A 23,654-nucleotide genomic window follows, 5' to 3' on the forward strand; every position below is an offset into this window, starting at 1 on the left:
TGAAAGACAAGCTCCTGCCTGCCCTTGAACTAGGGGCAACCCACCTCTCCATAAAAACCCCAGGAGGCACAGTGGGAACAGCTTCACCATGGAAGCAGAGGGATCCACCCGCCTCCCTCAGGATCAGGCTGCCTCCATCCCCAAAGGTGCTCAGCAGAATCAGCTCCAGCATTTTGTAGGGCACCTGGGGCAGGTATCCGAGGTGGGATGAGTCAAGGGGGTCAGGAATTATCTTTCACCCTAAACAGGGCAGTTCTGGGGCTGGACTCTCCCATGACCTCCAGCCCTACAGGGTCCATGCAGCAACAATTACACCACGGCAGGGGACAGACACTTCCAAACAAGCCTCCTTCTATTTGCATTCGAAACATTTATTTTGGGAAATACATATTAAACACTATTATTTATACAAAAATGGACTAAAGTTTCATAATGCTTATAACCCCCAAAAGGCCATTTTAATAGATCTGGATGAAGGGTTTTTTTATCGTATTATTTTCTTTCTTTTTTTTTTTTTTCCTTTAAAAAAAAAAAAAAAAAAAAAAGTCAGGTTACAAAGGAGAAAGCGGCGTGTCTTGCTTGGCCCAGCTTGAGATACCAACGAGAGGAAAAAAAAAAAAGTTTAAGATGGCATTTGCAGAAGTGCCTCACACAAGAGATTTTTCTCCCCGTTCAGTCTTTTTTTTTTTTTAAACACTTGAAATATATATATATTTTTATTTTTCAGTTAATACGTTTTTTTGTTGTTGCTTTTGCTAAAATATAGCAAGTCAGCAAGTAAGAGAGTTGCTGTTCCCCAACAGCTCCGTGGGGCTGCTGTGGAGAGGGAATAGGAGCGAAGGGGAGAAGGGATTCTCACCACGCACCCTCCCCCCTGCCCACACGCCTTTGGCTGCGGGGGGGGACACGTGGGGAGCCCCTGAAACCCTGGGCATCCCCAGCAAGGGCAGAGCAACCTCCTCCCTCCTCCTGGTCACCTGTGCTGAGCCAGGCTCTGTCCCCCCACGGGCTCTGCAGGTGCCTTCCAGTGCTAGAGGGTGGGACACGCTGCCACTTCGCTGTGTGCCCCCAAAAATGGCTGATTTGCAGGAAGTTTAATTTTTTTTATTTTTTTTTTTTTCCCTTAGAGAGGATTGGGAGACTGGTGGACACCAGGAAGGCAAAGGGAGCCGGGGAGAGGGGCAGGACTGCAGAGCTCTGCTCCTGTGTCACAGTGCTACCTAAGGCTGGCAGGGTCTGGTTTACTGGAGACACACAGAAAGAGGAGGGTGTGGGGGCAGAGCAGGGGGAGCAGCACCCACAAACACCCCCCAGCTCCCCCCCCCCAGAGCTGCAGGGGTCAGTCAGCACATGCACAGACCCCCAGCAAAACAGGAGCACCTTCCCCGGACACACATCACACAGGGGGAGCCGGGAAACGAAAAGGAGTTAACGGACACCCAAGAGACTCCTCTGATGTAGGGAAAAGCCCAAGAACCACGAGGGTCAGACAGGACAACCCTCTGCCTCCCACTGCTTTGCAGAGACGAAGTTCCACGCTCGGCCCCCTCAGGACAAAACACACTCCGAGCCCTCAGCGGACAGAGACCCCCCCAGCCGAATGACAAATAAATACACAAATGTTCCCAGGACACCAGCCAAGGCTCTGGCCCGAAGGAGAGGGAACCAGAGCCTCCGCGGAGGTTCACAGCCTTTTCCAGGCTGCAAAGACAGACGAGGCAGGGCCTCCCTCCCCTCTCCCATGCTATTGCAAGGCGACAGTCTGAAAAGGCACTTCTCCCAAAGCAGGTCGCTCTGCCCGGCCGGGGGTGGGTGACAGGCGAGGTGACACCTAAACACTCCCAGTTTATTGCATGTAGACAGGGTACAGGGGCCGGGCTGGGGGCTGGCGGGTCCCAGAGGGCTGCAGAGGGCTCGGAGGAGGTGGCAGGACACAAGGGTGGCACTGTCTTGCTCTCTTCATCCCACCGTACCTTGTCTCCGAAGGCTACATCCACCTGGAGGAACCCTGGCCTTCAATGGACGGAGAAGAGCCCCTGCACGGAGGGGCTGGAAGGGCTCCCAGGGCACCCCAACCCTGCTGGCCCCACAGATCTGCTCCCCTGGGTTTGGCTGTGGGGCCAGAGCTGGGGGGCAAGCGAGAGCCCAGGCTCCACACAGGGACAGTCCCCAGCTCTGGGGGCTGAGCACAAAACTCATGGCACAAAGCGGGGGGAGAGCGGCCACCCCGCTCCACGTCGGGTTATTTGGTCAGTTTACATGGCAGGGGGGTCAGGGATCGGGACAAGAGGGACAGTGGCAGAGGATTTATATAAAAATAAAGGGGGGAGAGGGGAGGGGGAGCGAGCGTGAGCGAGCGAGGTCCTGGAGGAGGGACGGTTACATCTCGTTGGCCACCAGCTCCTTGTCAGCCACGCCGTTGGACAGAGAGCTCTGGCCCTCGTTCAGCCTCTTCACCCTGTAGGCTTCAAAGTGGATGTTGCTGGTAATATCCTTGATGTTCTGCATGTGTGTCCTGCAGGGAGGGGAGAAGGAGCAGTCACACTTCGGTGGGCCAGCCCGGCCTCTGCACCCCAAACACCCCCCAGTGCCACTGTCCCCCCCTTGTCCTGTTGGTTCATGGTGCCTGTAGGGCACAGAGGGAAGGAAAGGCAATAATGGCAGCATTATTGGGCAGCAGGAGCCTTCACTTGTGCTTGGGGACACAGGACCTGTGGCTGCAGGACACCCGCCCAGGGAGATCCCCACCCTGCCAGCCCTGGAGCCTCTGCAGCCTGCACCTTCGCAGCCCCACACAGCTCTGCCAGCCACAAACAGATCGCGTGTGCGGAGTTTACCTCGCAGCCAGACTGGGGAGGAGCCCAATGCCCCCTCCCCAGCAAGCCCAGAGGGCTCAGCCTCCCTCTCCCCCACAGCAAGGACGCTTCTTTCAAGAGGGACCAGCCATCACCCAGACCCCACGACGACACGCCAGTGATGTCTTTGAACTGGGGGTGAGATCTGGTGAGGCACCACTAAGGCCAAAAGCTGCCTGCAGGTGAGCTGGAGCCACCCTGCCAGCAACTCCCCCTTGAACCCAGCACTGCAGCTGAGAAAAGCCCCCAAGGAGTGGGGCCACCCCTTGCAGAGTGGGAGGGAAGGCAGGCATGGAGGGGTGAATGGCTGGAGGGACGGAGCAGCAGAGCAAAGCAGCAGCTGCTTCAAGCCATGCTGGGCTGTCCCCTTTCCCCGGATGCCACGAGGCGAGCCCAGGCTCTGGGGACAGGGCACTGACCTGATGAGGAGGTCCCGCAGGTAGGCGAACTCACAGTGTGTCGTGTTCTCCACTGGCAAGAGAGACAGAAACCCAGCCATGAGCACCCAGGGCCACCAGCCGGGGCAGGCAGGACCTGGGGGCTTCCCCAGGGCGTGGAGGGCTCAGATGGGCACTCACACCCCGCGGTACAGGACTCAGGAATCCTCTTTGCTGCTGTAAAGCCAGCACCAGGTCCCTGCCCCAGCTCAGCCCTGAGTGAGCATCCACAGCCCCTTCCCAGTGCCCCACCAAGGAGGGAGCTGCCAGCAGCACCCCCAGCACAACGCTGGCACCCCCAGAACCCCGAACAAGACAGGGAAGGGCCACGGTGAGCTTTGCAGGGAGCACCAGGCGTGTCTCCACAGGAGTTTCACCTGTAGGTTGGCCACGAGCAGCCTGCAGCATCCCAGGCACTCTGTGCAAGGACATGAACTCCTGCTGTCAAAGGCTGCCGCGGGCAGAAGGAGGAGTCTTTGCAACAGGGAAAAATCAAGGGGTGCTGCTCCACCACAATCAGTGTGACAGCTGCTATTTTACCCAGTTTAGAGGAAGAACTCCTTTTTAATTTTTTTTTTTTTTTTCCCCCCAAACAATCCTGCGCACAGAATAGCAGAATCCTTTATGTTGGAGAAGACCTCTAAGATCATGAAGTCCAACCAATAAACATCATGCAGGAAAAACATAAACAACACTGCTGTGCAAAGGCTGCCTGCGGCCACGGCTGTGTCCTGGAGGTTTCCCTGTGCTGAAGGCAGATGCCACAAGTAGAATGTGAGGGTTTAATGAATCCCGTGGAACTCAGAATGTTCAGGGACACAGCACGAGAGGGCAGCAGAGCTTCAAAATACACTGATTTTCCCGGCAGCTTTGTTAAACCATCCCTCAACACAGGATTCCCATTAAAAAGGCTCGTAAATGAGAGGAACCTGTGAAGTGAAGGGGAGGAAGATGAGAGGGGTGGCACTGGAGATGAGCCAGCTGGCTGCCAGAAGCCATGAACAGGGAAATGTGTAGATGTGCTGGAGCCAGGAGCTTTCATCTAGCCTTGAAACCATGACTGCAAAATGGGGGAGAAGAAAGGGAGATCCCCATGGGAAATGGAAGAGGGGAGAGATCCCACAAGGACACCAACCCAAGGCATTGGTGGAGGGTACAGATGCCAGGGGAAGGTTCTAACAGGGGCTTGAGACACGGGGATGTCACTGGTGTGCCCTCAAATCCTGCCATCAGGCAATTAACTGTGCAAGAAGCACCAGCCAGGCCACGAGACCCCCAGAAACGTCCCCTCCAGCACTCAGCAGCCCCCCAAGACACACCAAGGCCAAGGAACCCAGCACAGGAACATTGACCAAGGTGTTTCCAGTCCTCAAACATCAGGAAAATTATCTTTTTCTTGGAGGGGCAGGGAAGAGCCACATCCACCTCAACTTCTACTGCTGGTTTTTGGACTTTATTGCCTTCTGCCAGGGCAGGGAGATGGGCTCAGGTGGGGAAGCAAGGATGAGGTACCTTCAATGGTGCCCCACTTGGTCTTCCTCCCAAGGATTCTTCTTCCATTCACCTGGTACTCCTGGTCACTGCCCACCACTGCAAATGGGATCATTTCCTGTGGAAAGAGAAAAACAAGGCTGTGATTTCTTCCTGAGAACTGGTCAGCAAACCAACCCAGTGGGCAAAGTCCTACACTGAGCTGTATCCAGGAGGGTTTCATGGCATGAGCTGGTTTGCCCCCGATGTTCCTGAGCAGTGCTGCCTGCCAGGGCCCACGGGCAGCCCAGGACTGGGTACCAGCATCTCTTGCACATGTGCCCAGCCTAAAACGAGCCCAAACCCAGCCTAATCCAGCCCCTCACTGACAGGCACCAGGTACAGCTGGAGCAAAGGCATCCCAAAGCTTCCCTGGGAATTGCCCCCAGCATCTGGCAGCCTGTGGCCAACCCAGTTCCTGATCCAAGTTGGTGTCTTTGAACTTCAGAGTCCCTAAAAGATGTTTTCTCTTCCTCGAATTTGTCCAATGCGTTACTGTGACTGTAAAATTCCATCCCAGTGCTGGGAAGGCTGCTGCCCTAGCCAAGGGTGGAGATGGGGAAGGAGCATGGACAGGACACCTTCCCCACGAGCCTTTGTCACCCTCTGGGCAGACCCCATGGGCAGGGCACAGCAGCTTTGGGAAGAAAACAGAGGTCTTTTGGAAGGGAAAAGCCCCAGGACATCCCCAGCCCCTGCACTGACCCGGAATTTCTCGTTCACCAGCCGATCCTCGGAGTCCTCATCAAACTCCTTCTGGGGATACACGTCGATCCCGTTGGCCAGGAGATCTGCCATTATCTGGGAGGGAACAGCACAGGGACAGCTGAAGGACAGGCAGGCACAGGAGCTGCACTCCCACCATGGCAGCTGCTCCCAAAAGGGTCTCTGAGTGACGCCCACCACTCCCAGCAGCATCCTCCCTCTCCATCCCAAACACTGCCCAGCTGGGGCACAGAGACCTGTGCTCTCCCGGACACACCCACCAAGAGCCTCCCCAGGAGCCTCTGCAAGAACCTGGTGCCAAGACACACCTGAGGCAGAGAACTGAGATGGAGTGACATGAGCTGGATGTTGTTTGGGGATTGGAAAAGACAACAAGACAAGCCAAGCTGCCCAAGCAAAGGGGAACACAGCTGCCAGGCTTGTAACACAGAGGTGAAAAGCTGCTCTCCGGTGTTTGTTTACACTCCTTGGAAAAGGAACTTGATGTGAGGGGACAAGGACACAGCTTGGAAGGGCAGACTGAGGACTCGGCCTCTGTGCAAGGCCAAGGGATGCTGACTTCTGGGTGGAAGCTCAGCTCATGGGGAGCTTGAAGCTTCAACCTTCTCCTACAACGCTGCAAACCCCAACCCAGGCTGGCAGCAGCTCCCACCTTCCTACGGCAATAACTGCACATCAGTCCTGCAGTGCAGGCTGGCAAAGGAGGAAGGGGAGCAACCCAACCAAGCCAGCTCCAGGGAGCACATTCCGCTCACTCAGCACAGCACCGGCACCACCCTGCAGCCAGGCTGGTGCTTCCCATCCCCTGCCCACCCCACCCAAACCCAAAACCTGTCGTCTCTCTGAACCAGCTACACCCCAGGTGCAGGCAGGGCTCTGCTTTTGGAAGCACAAATGCAGGCACACTGCAGTGAGTGGAAAAGGTCCCAGCCTGTGCCCACCTGACCTGATTTCCTGCCCTCTCATCTGCTGGGAGCAAACAGCAAACTTTATTCTCTAGCTCTGTCCAGTCTCTGTTCCAGGTCGGCCTTCCCAAGGCATCACACCAACCTCCCAAAATAACAGAAACCAGCCTGAAAATAACAATAACAAAGCAGGCAGGAGAAGCAGGCCTGAAGATGCAGAGCTCCAAACGTATCCTGCACCGACAGAGATCCAAGAGAAACACGAGGAAGTGCTGGGAGGGCAGGTCTGCCCTGCGGCCACGCGGGATCGCTGCGAGCTGAGGAATGCTCTGGGCTCCCGGCCAGGAGTGGGGCAGAGGCAGCAGGGGATGGGGAACTGCTGGAAGGCTGGGCACTGAGAATTTCAGGCTTTCTGTGCTGGCAGGCACTGAGCCCCAAGAAAACACTGCATTGGACCTGAGGCCGTGGAGAAGGCTTCCAAAACTGAGTGACAGCACTGGGATTGTGGGTGTGGGGTTTGGATAGAAGTGTGTGAGGTCACATGTGGAAAACTTGGAGTTTAAGGGTTTAGAATATAGTAATAGATATAAAGCACGATGGAGGTTTCAGGGTGTAGGCTGAGTCCTTCTTTTTCACCTTTTTCTTTATGGGTTTGGGTGGTATTTTGTAATTGGATGGAAAAGTCCTCACTGTGGGCCACGGGTGGTTGGTAACTGGGTTAAAAGTAAAACTAATTTAGGTGTCATTTGTTAATTGGACAGTTTATCCTTAAAAGGCCTTGTAGAGAGAGAGATACAGCTCCATTTTTACTTTGTTAGCTAGAAGTGCTGTAGAACTCACAGTCTGTGAGACTGTGATAGAGATAAGAATTAATAAACACCTGAGTCCGAACACAAAATACCTGCCGCTCATTTAATCCCGACTCTGGCGAAAAGAAGACAAAAGCAGCCGGGTACCACAGGTGGGAGCCTGGGGAGAGGCAGCAGCCCCTTCCTTACCCTCTGTTTGAAGTAGTCCCTCTCCTCCAGCGTTAGCGTGTCGGCCTTGGCGATCACGGGCACGATGTTCACCACTTTGCTCAGGCGCTTCATGAACTCGATGTCCAGCGGCCGGAGCCTGGAACACAGCAGGAAAAAAGGGGATTTGCACTCCCAGGCTGCTGCAATCCCCTGGCAGAGCAGACAGAGAGGGCATCACTTCCTTTCACACAGGACAAGTAAAGACATTTTCTTGAGAGCACAACAGCGCAGAGAGGGTTGGAAAAGACTTGAAACATTTCCCTTTCAAAGCTGCCACTATCACGATCGCCTGAGAAACCCTCACAAAGGCCCGTGAAGTGGCAGAGGGCTTTTATCTCTGCACAGCCACTGAGGACTGACTGCAGGAACTTGCCCAGAGCTACCGGTGTCCTTGGTGGAGCTGGGATGAGAGCAGGGCGATGCTGGCTGCAGGGCCACGTACAAAACAAAACCTGCTCCAGCTCCATCCCAGCTGTCACCAACCACCCAGGGACAGCACAACGTGGACATGGCCACAGGTGACCGTCCCTGCTCACTTGGTGACACTCCTGTGCTGAGCCCCAGCCCGTGGTTATGCACAAGCTGGGAGTGCCTCTCACATCCATCAGCTGGGATTAAAAAAAGCTCTGGGAATTCTCCGGCGGGTTCAGAGAGCACAGAAGAGATGCTGCTTGTTCCAGAGGGCGAGAATGTCGGAAAATCTCTACAACGAAAGTCTCAGCAGAGGAGAGCTGCAGGGATTGCATAACCCCAGTGATCAGTGCCTCGGGAAATCCCTCCCTGCAGAGGGGACGCTTCCACACTGCTCCACATGCAAGGCCTGCAGACAGCAATGAAGGCACCTGGCCATGATCCCTCCCTGCTCCTCAGTCCTCCCTGAAGATGTTTGAACTGCTGGGGGTCCCAAACCAGGGGAAAACCCTGCCTGGGACACCTCCAGTTGCTGCAGATCTCCCTCGGTGGCTCTGAAGGTGATGGGGACATGCAGCACAGGTGAGTAGGTGTTGCCTTAGAAAGGAAACCTGGAGGTGCCAGGGTCCAGGATCACCTTCGGGGCAGGAGCCTGTTTGAAATGAGCCCTCACTGAAGGGCCAAGAGAGCACCCAGTGCCAACACACTCAAGCCAAGCCCCACCATGGTCTCCTCGGGTCCTACAAAGGGCTCAGAGACCCCTGCAGCCCCGGGAAGAGGAGTGCAGAGGGGAAGGGACTGATCCTGCCCCTCAGCAGGCACCAGGCAGTGTCCCCATCCCAGGGGGACACCTCTGCCTGGCTCCAGTGCTGAGGGAGGGACATCCAGCCCCAGAGAGACCCATTGTGATCTGCAAGCAGCAGCTCAAGGCTGCCCCAGAGCAGCCAGCACCGGTGACCCAGCTGAACCCTCCCCTGGTCATCCCCTCTGCCAGGGATGGAGCTGGACTGTGCCAGGTGGATCTTGTCCCCACACACCAACAAAACACACACAGCCCCCAGCACGTCGTTAGCACAGGGATAAACGAGGTCCTAACACAAACACAGGGTCACAGATCACCCTGGGCCCCAGGGAAGAGAGATTTTGGCTATTAAAGGGAAAAAAAGAATAGGAAAAAACCACAAGGAACCCCCCATGGACACATCTAAGCTGACTTGCTGCTGGCAAACATTGTTTGGAGCTCTGCATAATGTATTTCCCAGACCTCCAAGGAAGTAATGCAGCAATGCTCCTTTCCCAGCAGAATTCTTTCCCCTCCTTTTTCTTTGCTATTTTCCAAACAATTTTTCTCCTCTAAAAGCTTCTTCCCCACTGAGCCTGTGTTCCTGCCTCTTTCATCAGCTTTTCCTTTAAAGACCAGGATGCACACAGAGCAGACGCAGAGGAATCCACGCACAGCAGACATTGGAGTTTCAGCTCAATCTGCATGTTAAAAGCCCAGCTCCCATCCCTCAAGAGCCCTCACACATCCGGAGGATGCCACAGGGGAGAGGAGGCAGAGCCAGAGGCTGCCCACAGCCCTGCTGCGTCCATCTGCACCCACCCAGGCACCTCGGACACAACTTTGTGCTCCCATGGGCTCCTGCAAGTGCCTCACCCACACAGGGCTCACCACCCTGAGACCACCAAGGGACCCCTCAGCAGAGCAAACTCTACGTTTGTAGGGTTTTCTGCAAGTTTCTAGATATTCCATCAACTCCTGCTAGGAGGCAGCTCCCCCAAAACCTTCATTATGTAAAAGAAAGTTGAACCTTTCCACTAGGAACAATGCCTGCCTGTAGCTAAACAGCACATTCATGCGAAGACACCAAAGGAAAACACATGGATTAAGGTGGTGACAAGTGCTATTTGCTCCAAGCACATCACAGAAGAGAAGGGAAGGCTCAAGAAAAAAAAAAAAACAAACCTAATTTATTTTTTTTCCCCTTCCCCAGATGGGCCCTGATATTATTAACTTATAACATGCACATTTTGGGCTTTGCTGGGAGTGGATGGGCTGGAGCAGGAGGTGCAGAATGGGCTCCAGCCACTCCAGCTGGTGCTGCTTGTTCCCTCACCCCCTCGTGGGCTTGGCTGTGCAGCTGGGCACGCCTTGTGGTGCCCAGGACACGGGTTATTTATTTCTGCCACTGTGCACAGACAGGATCTCAGCACAGGCTCGTTCCTGCTGGCTCCCCTGAAACGCTGTTACAGGAATCAAAACCCGCAGTGAGCTGCAAAGGTATTTCCTTTTGGTTGTGCCCCGGATCAAACTAACAGCAGGAATTGGAGCTGTGTGTTGAGCAAACACCACTGAGGACCCCACGGCCATCACCTGCTCCAGGGGGCTGGTGGGCACCTGAGAGGGGCAGCTGGAGGGGAAAGAGGGAGTGGGCGGCAGTTCCTGAGCCACCAGCCCTGGCAGAGGCAGCAGAGGTGCTGATGAGGCCAGGCAGAGCTCCAGAGCCATTCCTGAGCTGAACAGAGCTTTGCAGGGGTCAGAGCAGGGATATTTATTGGGTGGCAGGGCCAGGCTTGTGCAGCTGCAGCTGGAAGCCCCTGCCAGCAGCAACCTCAGCCCTCACAGGCATGGTTACACGGCAGTGTTACAGGCTGGGCGTGAGCTGGAGGGGCTGCAAAACCTGTCCTGAGCTCCCTTGTGAACTCCCTCATGCAGCAGAAACTTCTCTGCTGATTAACCCTGGAGCCGCCTGGATGGGAGGGCCAGACTGAAACAGAGCCAAGCAATCCTCTGCTCTGGCCTCCGAATCCCTGCACCAACTTTGCTTTTTTTCTTTTTTTAATCCCTCTCTCCTTTTTCTTTAGAAAAAAGCCAGCTCTCACCCAGTGCCCTGGCAGGCTTCACCCAGCTGCCTTCGGCATCCACAGGGATGTGCCATGCCCATCCACATCACCAGCAGCAGCTCCCCAGGCAGCACAAACACCCGAGGAGGGCAGCACCAAGCACCTGGGATGTGTGTGGATGGTGCCATGGGGGCGTGCCGGGGTTCCCTGGAGCTGGGTGACAATGTCCCCAGTGCTGGTCCCTACAGGGGACACTGCCATCCTCCCTGTCACCTCCTGGAGAAGACAGAGGCACCGCAGCAAGGACCTTAATGCCCCATCCAGGGCACAAACCTGCACCCCAGCTGTGTGTGACCGCCCCAGGACAAGGCTCCCACACAGGATCCTCTTCTCCAGCACTGTCACAGCAGCTCCGCCCTGCAGGAGAGGTGGCCACGTCACCCTTTGTGTCTATGGACACCGCCGGGGAAAGCCCGTCCACGATGATGAAAAACATAATTTGGACTTCACAAGAGAGCGGGAAGGAACCCCAAGGCCTGCTTGAGCTCTCAGAGAAGTAAAATTTCCCATCAGCTTCCCCCTCCCAGTGGGGTTTTACGCCTCAGGTGGCAGGAGGGGACGGGTGAGCGGGTGACAGCGGGGACAGCCCCAGCCAGGCTCTGAGGCCGAGGGGAAAAAATCAGCCCAGGGTTCAGCAACAACGGCCCCCAAAGGCCAGGCTCGCTCGGATATTGGAAACACATGTTCAGTGGAGAGGAGGATAAAAAGCAGCTGAAAAGGCACACGGTCGCTGCTGGCCGGCGGGTGAGAGAACGCAGAGCGCGGCTGGAGAGGCTCCGCCGGGGGACACGGCAGCGGGGCTCCACGTCCCTGCCTGCACCGCCAGCCAGCCACCCCTCTGAGCATCACACGGGCTTTTTAAAAGCTGCCACAGAGGTGAGGAAAAGCTGGAGCACAGCTAATGCTGCAAGTCAGACCTGCCGAGGCGAGGGCGGCAGATCCGGGCTGAGATCAGAGGGACCAGCGTGTTAGACTGGCCTAAAAATGTCATTTCCCTTCGGAACCTTCTCTGGTTTATTGGATCCAACCGTAAATGTTTCGTCAGCCCCTCTGCTCCTGATCAGTTACACAACGGGGGCATAACTGGCCCATGCGGTCATTTTATTCCAGTGAAGGATGCATTTTTGGTCTACCCACTGACAGAAGCAAAACAAAGTCTTTTCTATTGGAATAAATCTCCACACGGGGAAGTGGAAAAGGCTGACATGAATGCAGTGCTGGAGGCTTAAGTTTACTTTTGAAAACAGACCCAAAAACATCCCCAGTGCAGACAGAGCCAGAAGTGGAAGGAATTGACCCAAATCAAAAGGAAACTTGGGTCTCGTTTTGTGTTGTGATACTTTAAGTCACATTTTTCAAGACATTTTAAGCGCCCCAGATTTTCAGGGTGGGCTGTGTGCCTAGGAGGGGGAAAAAAAAACAAACAAAAAAACTAGAAAAGGAAAAAGAAAAGTAGAGTGAGATCTGGGCCTTTTGATGTTGTCACTTGAGAAGTGCCAGAGCAAGGAGAACTCTGGGCTGAATAAACAGCACCCCACTTGCAGACGAGTCAAATAACCTACAAAATACCTTTACAAGGGTGAGGGTGCTCACTGCCTTGGAAGCACAAAACTGGCTTCTGCCTTTACAACGTCAGGGGCAAAGGAAAAAAAGCCAGAAATTAATGTTCTGCTTGCAAAAGTAGCCTCTCCATCCAATTTGAGACCTGTGTCCATCCTTGGTCGAGCAAGGCAGGTGACCACAGCAAAGCCAGCAGCTCCCTGGAGCTCAGAGAGGATTTCATGGCCCCTCAGAAGAGGAAACACATTTCTCTGGGGTACAGCAGCTCTGCTGGGTTACTGGAGGGCCTCCAGATGACACTGCCCCAGGGATGGCTTCAAGCTGCCCTCAAGCCCCAAAAAACATGGGAGGATTCCAGGCAGGAATGCCCTGATGGCTGAGCTGATGGCACATGGAAAGGGAAGGGCCACTGAGGGGCGGCAGGGACAGGGGGGTACGTACGAGTGGCCCGTGGCTGGGATGAAATAAATACAGCAGTGCACCCGCGTGTCGGGGATCTGCTTCTTGCGGTTAATGTTGATCTCCTCCTGCAGGTACTTCTCGTACTGGTCGTTGATGAACTTCATGATGGGCTGCCAGCTGCAGAGAGAGGGGAACACAGGATGGTCTGAGATGATGCCTGAAGTTTCAGCTTTCATGTATTTCAGGTTCTGTGCTGCCCAGGGGTGCAGCTCTGAGCTCACAGTCAGTGTCACTCAGCTCTGCACACAGCAGGGACACAAAACAAATCCTTCTCCTGCTGCACACCAAGGACAACTCTCAGGCCTAAAAGCACAAACAAGGGTGGGCTGGAGGGAGGAACAAGAGGGATGGGACCTCACAGCCTGGAGCTGGAATTGGACAATCAAACCTCAATATGCAAATGACCAAAACTTATCAAAGTGTGAGACCTCGTGACCGTTTGCCCATTTTTGTGACCATTTTGGGTCCACCTTGGGTGTAGCCCTGGCCAGGCTCTTGTCCTGCCCAAGGTGTATCCTAAAGGCCTTTCAATAAACACCTACTTTATTCTCTAGCTCTGTCCAGTCTCTGTTCCAGCTCAGCCTTCCCAAGGCATCAGAGGGACCTGGACCACCCTGACCCTCCCACCTGGCCTGACTGTGAAGCAGAGCCCAGGATGCTCAGCATCTCCTAAACCACAAACCTCAGGTGTTCACTGCTTAGCAACTCCATGCACTGCTGCAGGAGGGGATTTACAGGCTGGTTCAGACAAGCAAGTGCCTAAAAAGTGCTCCCTTCTCTCCTCCTGGAGCTGGCTGTGGAGCAGCACAGAGCTGGGGCCATGCCCTGGCTCCCTGCACGGTGTCACAGCACAGGAGCATGAGCAGAACCAAAGCCCACGAGCCCAGCCCTGCTGGTGGTGGGGACAAGGTCCCTGCCTGGGGGCCATCCCACAGAGCCAGACACTGTGCCAGGGATCCCAGGCAGAGTTCAGCCTCCAGAGCCACATGAGCAGGGTCTGGGGACCGGCCCTGCTGGCACACAGCTGCTCCCAGCCACAAACAAAGGTTGTCTCATGCCTGGAACAGCAGGACGTTTGTGGCTCTCACGGGGAGCATGGCACTGCTCTGCCACCACGGAGCAGGGGGGGCACAGACCCAGGGCACGGGGTCAGGGTGTGCTGGGGCTCTCCTGCCTCACCCAGGGCACGGGGGCAGCTCACCAGTTCTCGTTGTTGATGTGGTCCCCAAAGCCCGGCGTGTCGATGACTGTCAGCTTCATGCGGACCCCCTTCTCCTCAATCTCTGCAAGAGAGGAAAGCTGCTGTGTGAGGTGAGTGTGGATGGGTGCTCTGGCCAAGCCCACCCTCCCAAAATCAGCTGCAGGGCTGGAGCTTGCTCTCGCCGGGGGAGAAATTCACCCTCACAGCTCCTCAGAGGCACAAATCAGCCCTCTCCAAAGGGATCCAGCCCCATATCCACCCCGAAGTGCCACCCCCACTGGTCCCTTCCAACACAATCAACTCCATGCTGATGAATAAATAAGAAATAGATGTTTACTCAGCCCTGCAAGCATCTCTGGATGGTAAAAGCCCATTCAGAGAGATGAGAGGGGAGGTTTATGGAGGGCCACAACTCTGTGAGTCCCCAGAGACACAAGGCAGAGCAGGACCTAAAGCCAAAGCAGCAGGTGGGGCCTGCAGAGCCTCACCGTGAGTGATGGATTTGATTTCAATGGTCTTGGGGATCCTCTCCTCGGCAGCTGGCTGTACAGATTTCCGGCTGATCTTGGATTTGAAGAGGGTGTTGATTAACGTGGATTTCCCCAAGCCGCTCTGACCTGGAAGAGAGCAGGATAACCCAGAGTCAGCACTCCCTGTTCTGTCAGGGGCCAGGGGATGGGGCTGCTGACAGCCTCAGCCTGCACCAGATCTGCCAGAGGGAGGGAGGGAGGGAGGGATGAGGAGCAGCTGCTCCCCTGCAGCTCCCCCCAGCCAAGGAGCTCGAGTCCAGCCCAGCCAGGAGGATGCTGCAGGTAGCAAAGCCCTTCCCTGGCTCCAAAGCAGCAAACCAAGAGCTGGTTCCCTTCATCCAGGCAAAATCCCAGCAACCCTGAGGACAGGCAGACAGTGCTGGGGGTGTTTGAAGGGCTGCAGTGATGACCAGCAGGGCACGGGGACCAGGGAACCCCAGGAGAAAGCATCCCAGCTGTGCCTTCACTCTCCTGCAGTCTGCTCTGTCCACTTCCACAGGGAGGGAGCAGCTTGGCAAGCCTTTATCTGGACAGGACTAACAGCAGCAACAATCCTACAAACCTCAGCCCTGCTGCATCTGCTGCTGCTTCCCTGAGAGGCTTGCTGCTGCAATCGGCCCAGCTGGCTGCACAGACCCAGGCCCACGCCAGGGGCTTCTCTGAATCACACAAACAACAGCCCGAGACGCACAGGAGATTCCACAACTTTAGAAAAACAGCTTTTAGAGAAGCGTTTTCATGCTTCATATCCCAGAGCTGACGCTGATCTGTGCGGAAAGGACACCAGCAGCTCCTGGCTCTCCAGGAACAGCTGTCTCATGAGCCTGGAGAACCATTTTTCCAGAGCAAAGAGAACAGAATTAACTCCTCAAAACCCAGGGAACAGATATTCTGGGCCCCCTGCAAACACTGCAGGGATCCTGCACGCACCATGGGGACCCAGTGGCCCCGTTCTGCCACGACACATCACAGTTAACTATCATGGCACTGCCACCAGCATGTCCCTTGTCCCACAGAGTGTCCCTAAGCAGAGTCAGCAAGGGTTTCACCCACATCCTTCAGGGTCCTGGCTCATCCAGCCTGCCAAAGCCAAGGGTAGGGCCAACCCAGCACTGGGCATCACCTGCTGGCATCACCCCACCCCCTGATCAAACAGCAATTTTAGAGCTGAGTTTGCAACATCACCAACGGCTGCAATCCAGCACAGGAAAACCCTCTTTGACAGCCACTGTCATTGCTGGGCTCTAAGAAACACACGGAGCAGGCTGGGGGCAAGTGCTCCCAGTGCTCTCCTGCCTTAAAATGCAGGGCCAAGCCCTAACAGGCCTGGAGCTGGGCACGCACAGCCAAAACAGAGCTCTGACTGCACCACTGCTCACAATTACATGGAGCACCTGGGGAGAGGGGAAGGCTGAGTGACACACTGGGGACAGCTGGAATCAGGGTGACACACTGCCAGAGCTCCGGGCAGTGGGTCTCTGCATTCATGTCTGTCCAAGCTGCCTGGAAAGGGAGCAGAAGTGAGAGCCACCAGCAGCCAGGGTGTGATGTCCCATGGCATCACAGCCACAGGGTGACCTTGCTGAGCCACAGCGGGGTCAGCTGGGGACCCTAAGGCTGTGACACAGGCAGCTGAGCACAGGGCAGAGCCCCCTTCTAACAGCCCTGGTTTGCAGCCCACCGCCTTTCCCACAGCTGAATCCAGCAGCTGAGCCTGGCCACTTCTGCTCTCCTTCCAGCTGCTTTGCAAGGAAAACTGAATGCAAAAAGATGTGCTTTGGGGTTGGGATTTTTAAAAGTTCAGACGTTTCTCTTCATGTCTGCAACTTTAGAGGACAAGGGGCTAAACTGACCACAGCCTGCTGGCTGGGATTGTGAAACCCTTTTGAATGGGGACCTTGCCACAGTGGAGAAAGGGTTTTCCCATCACAGGGAGGTGGTGAGGAGTCACCCCCACGGGGTAGCGATGCTCAGTTCCCACCTCCCCTGCAGGACAAGGCACCTCCCTGCCCTCATTTCCCACCTGTAAGACAGAGATGGCAACAGTTTCAGCTCAAGGACTGGCAGCTTAGGCTGGATGGGAGTCCTGGAGCTGAACCCACCCCCAGGGAGGCACAGCAGGATGAAGGCTGGCTGCTGCCCCTTCCCCGAGGTGCTGCTCCTCCCGCATCTTCTGGGAGGGCCAGAGCTCCACTTGTTTATGCTGCCCTGAACTCCCAGCCTGTAAACAGCCAGCCCAGCGCCTGCCAAGGGCAGAACAATGTTTTCCAGGCACGGGCCTCCATACCACACACAGAGCTGCCAAGGCAGAGCCGTTCCTGAACACCCCTCCCCTGTCTGCACAGCACACAGCTGAGGTGCTGAGGCAGCACAGCCTGCTCCTGGAGGGATGGCAGCCTGCTCCAGCAGGGAAATGGGAGCTCAGCACAGGGAATCTCTCTCTCAGGCTCCCAGGACCGGTGCAGCGATTCCTCTGTTTGCAGCAAAGACCTGGATTTGGTAAAACGCCTCCCCACGAACTGGTTGTGCACTGACCAGCCTCGCTGTGATCACCCAGCCCCAGGGAACCTTCCCCACAGAGGGAGTGAAAGTATCAGAATGGGAAAGGCTGAGCATCCACCGAGCTTGCTGGAAAACTGAAATCTTTAATAGAATTAGCAAAAACTCTGGATCAGACCCTTCCAGAACCCCAGGCAGACCTCTAGGATACCCTGGGGGACAGCCCACAGGCATCACACCTGTACATTGCACAGCTCCTCCCAGGAGGATAAGGGATGCTGAGGCCCCATCCCCACACCACTGGCCACGGCCTGGGATTTACTCTGCTCCTCCCCCTGCAGCCCCCCGGGCCCACACAGGCAGGGAGAGCTGCTGCCCGACCAGCCCAGCCCCAGCGAGCACAGCCCAGCTCACACAAGGGTCACCAGGTCGGACATTAATAGCTGGAAAAGAGCAGAAAAGCCTCATTTCTTTTCCCTTTTCCCCCTTGGCTGGTGTCCCACAGTGTCTGCCCAGCTCTCCAGTACAGCCAGCGTTTTGCAGGACAGTGGCATCCCTGGCTTTGGGGGCCTGGAGGGGCACAGATCCCCACAGCTGAAGTTGCAGCCAGAGCAGCAGTGCTGCAGCCAGTGGTCATTAGCCCAGGAGAGCTAATGAGCAGGAGCTTGTGGGCAGCAGGATTTGGGCACACAACCCTCCAGCCTTCCTTCCTTGCATGTGGACACCCCCGGGGCACTGTCATCCCTGCTGAGCCACCCTGCAGGTCCCAAAGGAGTCAAATGACTGAGCTATGCAAACCCCTCCTGCTGGTCTTTATTTCCATCAGTAAATCGCTGCTTTGTGCTGTGTCCAGCTCCGGCCCCTCAGTTTAGGATGGACATTGAGAAGTTTGAGTGCATCCAGAGGAGGCCACGAGGCTGGTGAGGGGCTGGGAACACAAACCCTGTGAGGAACGGCTGAGGGAGCTGGGGTTGTTCAGCCTGGAGAAAAGGAGACTCAGAGGTGACCTGATCACTCTCCACAACTCCCTGAAAGGTGGCTGTGCTCAGCTGGGGCTGGTCTCTTTCTCCAGGCAGCACTGACAGAATGAGAGGACACAGCCTCAGGCTGCACCAAGGGAAATACAGGTTGGATATTAGAAAAAGTTTTTCATGGAAAGAGCGATAAAGTACTGGAATGTTCTGCCTGGGGAGGTGGTGGAGTCGCCATCCCTGGGTGTGTTTAAAGCAGACTGGACGTGGCACTGGGCGCCGTGGTTTAGTTGAGGTGTCGGGGCTGGGTTGGACTCGATGACCTTGAAGGTCTCTTCCAACCCGGTGAATCTGCGATTCTGTGACTCTGTGACTCACCCACGACCATGATGTTGAACTCGAAGCCCTGCTTCATGGCTTTCCTCCTCAGCTGCTCCAGGATGGCGTCGATGCCCACGTAGCCGAAGTCGGCGGCCGGCTTGTCCGGCCGCGCCGGCGCCGCCTGCTTGGGGCCGGCATCCCGCGGGGCGTCCGTCATGCCGGGAGCGTGGCTGGCAACGGCCTCGGGACCTGCGGGGCAAACACAGGCTGCTCAGAGGGGCTGCTGCTCCTGCCAGGGAGTCACAGGAGCTGCCTGCTACCTCCAAAGTGGGAATAAAACAGTGCAGAGACTCAGGGTGCCGGCAGGCTGGGAGGGAGGAGGAGTGTGGGATCTCCTCCCACAATAATTACATTGAATTTGGGGTTTTCTTTCTCTGTTTACTGCACTCACTTGATCCCTGCTCACTCCACCAAACCAGCCACGGCAAAGGGATGCTGCTCTTGGGGGTGTGAGCACACCAGGTCCCACAGCAGCTGATCTGCTGCCACAGAGCACGACCCAGCACCCAGAAAGTCCTGGGTCCACGTCTGGGAGTGACAAAGGCTTTTAGCCCCACAGCCCTGAGCCCTTAAACTGCTGCTAAAGGCTGGCAGACCTCTCCCACTCCTCCACACCACTGGAATCACAGCACTGAGCACGCTGCTGGTGCGAACAGCTCAGCCACGTTCTGGGGGGAGAGCTGGATGGCTTTGCAGACACAGGGAGTCCTTGGCACCCACTGCCACGTGCCCTCCTGGAGCTCCAGCTGACGCAGATCAGAGTCTGCCGGCCCTGGCTTGTGGAAAACCCAACACGTCTGCATCAAGACGGGCTGTGCCAGACAACACCCACGCAGCCACGGAGCTCCTGTGATCTCGCTCTGATTCTGTCCATATCTGCTCAGAGACCCAAACCCTTCAGCTCCCCTCGGAGACAGCGTGCCTGTCCCCCCTGCAAGGTGCTCCAGCCTAGCAAAGCTCTTCAGAAGAAGCAAAGGTAAAAGTACTGCCTCAGCCAGCAGCTTTTTAAGAAAAGCCAGGGAATTATCTACTCCCCCAGACAGCAGGCAGCAGCTGACAAGGACAAAGCGCCCCAAGTGCCCTGGAGTGATGTGGCCTTGTCCCCTGCCAGCCCCAGCTGCTCTGCATCACCCACAGCAGATACAGCAAATATCCCAAAGGCAGAGAGTGCACAAGACCAGCCCAGTCCCCTGTAAGCTCCTGGAGGCATCAGCCACACGCAGCACGCTCCTCTGCTCCAGGCACAGAGAGGGAGCTTTTAGGAAAACACACTTCTAAGAGCCCTCCCCACCCCAGGCTGCTGCTGCTCAGCGCCTGGGTCCCTGCAGCCACCAGCCCAAGTGAGCATTTTGTTGTTGCTCAGTGTTTTGCAACGTTTATTTATTATTTTTTAATCACTTATTATTATTAATAAAAACATTACTATTTGCAAAGTCCTCACCCCTCCAGACGGCAACGCAGCTCTCAGCTCATCTCACCCCAGTTATTCCTGGCCTCTGATGATGTGCTGCCTGCTTTTCTCTCTCTCCCTCTCTCTGTAGGAGCGTGGCTGGGCCAAAGGGGCTCCTCCAAACACAAGGCCATCATCCCTTTTTCCTCTGGCTGTCTCAGACTGGACCCTGCTGGGGTCTGTGAAGTGGAACCACACTCTTCCTGCAAGCACAGCACACTTCCACGTGCTTAATATAGGCCAAGCAGAAAAAAAAAAAAAAAAAAAAGAAAGGAAAAACAAACCTAGAACTAATCCCAAAGACTGCTGGGTCACTTTGAACACTTTTTTTCCAACCCTCAGTCCCAGGCTGTGCAGCTGAGCATTACTCACAGAGCTGCTAGAGAGAAAACACGCTGTCCCTGAGAGAATCCCACTCCTCCTGGGAACCCTGCACAGCTGGAACTGCACTGCCATGGGAGGAGGAACCCTGCACAACTGGAATTCCACTGCCATGGGAGGAGGAACCCTGCACAACTGGAATTCCACTGCCATGGGAGCAGAACCCTGCACAGCTGGAACTGCACTGCCATGGGAGTAGGAACCCTGCACAGCTGGAACTGCACTGCCATGGGAGGAGGAACCCTGCACAGCTGGAATTGCACTGCCATGGGAGCAGAACCCTGCACAGCTGGAACTGCACTGCCATGGGAGGAGGAACCCTGCACAACTGGAACTGCATTGTCATGGGATCAGGAACCCTGCACAGCTGGAATTGCACTGCCATGGGAGCAGAACCCTGCACAGCTGGAATTGCACTGCCATGGGCTCAGGAACCCTGCACAGCTGGAACTGCACTGCCATGGGAGCAGAACCCTGCACAGCTGGAACTGCACTGCCATGGGAGCAGAACCCCACACAGCTGAAATTGCACTGCCATGGGAGCAGAACCCTGCACAGCTGGAACTGCACTGCCACGCTGCCCCTCACAAAGTCAACCAGCCCAGTGTGCCCAAGGCCTCACCACAAATCCCAAATTAACCTCATTCCAAAATGGCAAGGCCAAAAGTAGAAAAAAATCTCTGCATAACATAAAAAAAACCCAAAAAACCCAACAAAATGACAACTAAATCATGTGGAAAATATGCTGCCACCAGCAGCAGCGCTGGGTTGTGCAATGGGTTTAACTCCTCCAGGCACCACTTGTGTGCACAGGACAGCCCCAAGGAAGGGACAGCAAAGTGGGACACCGGGGCAGGTAAGACGCAGAGAAATTAAATAAAGCAGAAAGCCACCCTCCACTTGATAAAGGCCAGGAGCATCTCCAGCTCCTCAAGGAGCAGTTGGCAGTGTGCAGGGGGGCTGACCTGACCCTGGCCAGGGAGATGTGCAGGCAAAGTGGCCCCAGCTCAGGGAGCAGACACTCCTCACCAAACTGCCCTCAGGAGGAGGAGGAGGGCTCAGGGCTCACCAGGCTCCAGGCAGACCAAAGCCACAGGGAGAGCAGCTCCCCTGTCAGGGCAGGGCAGCCCATGTGCCTCAGATGGTCTGTGGGGAACCCTGATTTAAAGCACCTGGGTCCTGACTGGGGAAAAATACAATAAAATCAGTATATTGCAGCCAGGAGTGTCTGCAGGACAGCAGGGATGCAAAGTCACCGATGCCCCAGCAGCACCAGCAAACTCCCAAGGGAAATGCCACAACTCAAATGTGCAATTTTTTTTTTTTCTCCAGCTTCCCAGCACTGAGATGGTCTTTTCTTAGCAAAAACTCCAGTGTCACACTCGGCTCCAAGGGTTTTGTGCCAACAGAAGGAGGGTGCGGCCCAAGCACAGGGATGCTGTGCTGGGTGGCAGGGAGCACTCCCAGGAACCACTTGTCTAAAAAAGTAAAGATCTTAGAAATAAATTGGAGCAGAGCACTGGATGCCTGGGATGCATCATGGGCACATCCTGGGTTTGTCTGACCTGCTGTGCTCTCTGAGGGGACGGTGTCAAACCTGTGGTGCTGTCAGAGCCAGTGTCCCTGAGCTGACCCTTCTGGAGCACTGCAAGGAGAGATGGGTTAATTAACACCCCATTAGTGTCTGAAATCCCTGACTGCCACCGAGTCCCTGGCCAGAGCAGGACCAGAGCTCTCAAGATTCACCACTGTCACCTTAACCCAGCTGTTGTCCCTCACACAAGCGGCCATCCCTTCGCTGATGGGGCAGAGAGCTCAGAGCCTGCAGCTCTCTCCCCCTGGAGTGCTTCTGGATAAACACCAAGCACATGGCAACAAGTGCCTGTGCCTTATTCAGAGCTTCCCTGCCAGGGAAACTCTGTCCACGTGGGCACAGGAGATGTGGAGATGGTCAGGGCAGCGCTGCACCAAGCGGGGACAGAGCCAGAGCCCCAGCTCGGGCAGGGCTGACTCAGGACAGCTGCTCCAGAGCTCATTTTGCCAAAGGCTCGGGGCTGTTGCTCTGTAATTGATGCATGTCACACACGAGCCAAAGCCAACATCTGTGAAGCAGCAGATGAAAGGCAGCCCGTGGGGAGGGAAGCCCCTGGGAGCCCCCCGGGGACCCTCCTGCTCCTTCAGCCAGCTGGAGGCCGTGTGCTGTGGGATGGGCTTGGCCAGGGGCTGCTGGAGCTGCTGCGCTGGTGCCACGAGGCTGCCACAGCCCGGGACACTGCGGGCAGGGCATGCAAGGACAGCCCCGGGGCTGGTAACCCTCCCGGAGGATCTGGGATCTGCAGGAGACTGGGGCTTCGCTGCAGACACACAAAGGTCAAAGCACCCTGGCAGAGGCCGAACTGGGAATGTCTCACCCAGCCCAGGTCCCGGCTGGACCCGGCAGCTCCATGCTCTGCTGGTGATCTGGGAGAGCTGAGCTGGTCCTGGAGCGGGGCTGGTCACAGACCTGGTGCTCAGTGGCTGCACAGAGGAACCAGAGAGAGGCCGGGAGGCTGCACCTCTGCCATGTGATCAACAGATCCCAACCACTGCACACTCTATGGATGCACACACGATCAATGGCAAAACTTCAATGTTTGGGGAGTAAATCCAGGAAACACCCTTTGGATGTCGGGAACACCAAGCACTGGCCACGGTCCGATGATGCTGCAACCAGTTCTGCAGAGCCACAAGCACACACAAGACCAGGACACTGTGGATAACTTTGCTTCCCTCCACACAACAGACGCTGGAGATGCCATGGGCTTCCACATTTGTGGGATGGGTTTGTGCAAACACAGAGAGCGGGTTCAGAGCAGTGAACAGTGGTGTATCGGGGGGGAAAGCACAGCCTAGGCAGCTGAGTACCCACAGATGTTTTCACGGGAGAAGCGTGAACCACCTAACCTTTCGAGTTCTGGGGGCAGCTCTCTTGGAGAATCGTGCCAGCAGGGTGTTACAGGGACATCTGGAGCTCCAAAGAGAGAATCCACAGCTCCTGGTCAAGAGCAGCTGCTGCGGGGACTGCGGCACGCGCGGCCTCCAGGGCCTCTCCCCTTGGCACACTGAGCCGCTGACCACAGGCTCTGGAAACGGATCCAACCTGCGGAGGAGGTGGCAGAGACACAGCTCTCCCTTTCTGAGGGGACAGGAGGAGTCTCAGCAAAGCCAGGACTGGATGCAATCCCAGCATGGCCCAGGCACTGCTGGTTTTTTCAGCGACCACGGGACCCCCCGGTGCCGAACGTGGCGGGTCCCTGCTGGACGTGTGGGTGCCAGGGAATGTGAGCACAGCTCACTCCAAAGCTGAGGTGGCTCAGCCTGGCACATAGAGCCAGTGCCACAGACCCTGCAGCACCAAACTGTAACTAAGGGACGCTCCTGTTATTCAGCTGC

General features: G+C 55.9%; 1 protein-coding gene across 6 annotated transcripts in view; it reads right to left on the reverse strand.

Annotated features, from left to right (window-relative positions):
• Positions 1–476: 476 nt before the first annotated feature.
• The window catches only part of SEPTIN9 (septin 9), a 134,216-nt gene continuing 111,038 nt past the window's right edge, over positions 477–23,654 (reverse strand). For all 6 annotated transcript variants that reach the window (XM_066200839.1, XM_066200838.1, XM_066200837.1 and 3 more), the window contains 9 exons: positions 18,389–18,580; positions 14,499–14,627; positions 14,011–14,092; positions 12,789–12,926; positions 7,452–7,569; positions 5,528–5,623; positions 4,805–4,901; positions 3,275–3,326; positions 477–2,515 (listed from right to left, as the gene is read on the reverse strand). In XM_066200839.1, the coding sequence (XP_066056936.1) occupies positions 2,380–2,515; positions 3,275–3,326; positions 4,805–4,901; positions 5,528–5,623; positions 7,452–7,569; positions 12,789–12,926; positions 14,011–14,092; positions 14,499–14,627; positions 18,389–18,580 (1,040 nt within the window). In that variant the 3' untranslated portion in view covers positions 477–2,379. The remainder of the gene's footprint in view (positions 2,516–3,274; positions 3,327–4,804; positions 4,902–5,527; positions 5,624–7,451; positions 7,570–12,788; positions 12,927–14,010; positions 14,093–14,498; positions 14,628–18,388; positions 18,581–23,654) is intronic.

The sequence above is a fragment of the Chamaea fasciata genome, unplaced genomic scaffold, assembly GCF_029207755.1.
Source record: "Chamaea fasciata isolate MVZ Bird 193981 ecotype frontalis unplaced genomic scaffold, bChaFas1.0.hap1 SCAF_19, whole genome shotgun sequence".
In the NCBI taxonomy this organism is placed as follows: domain Eukaryota; kingdom Metazoa; phylum Chordata; class Aves; order Passeriformes; family Sylviidae; genus Chamaea; species Chamaea fasciata.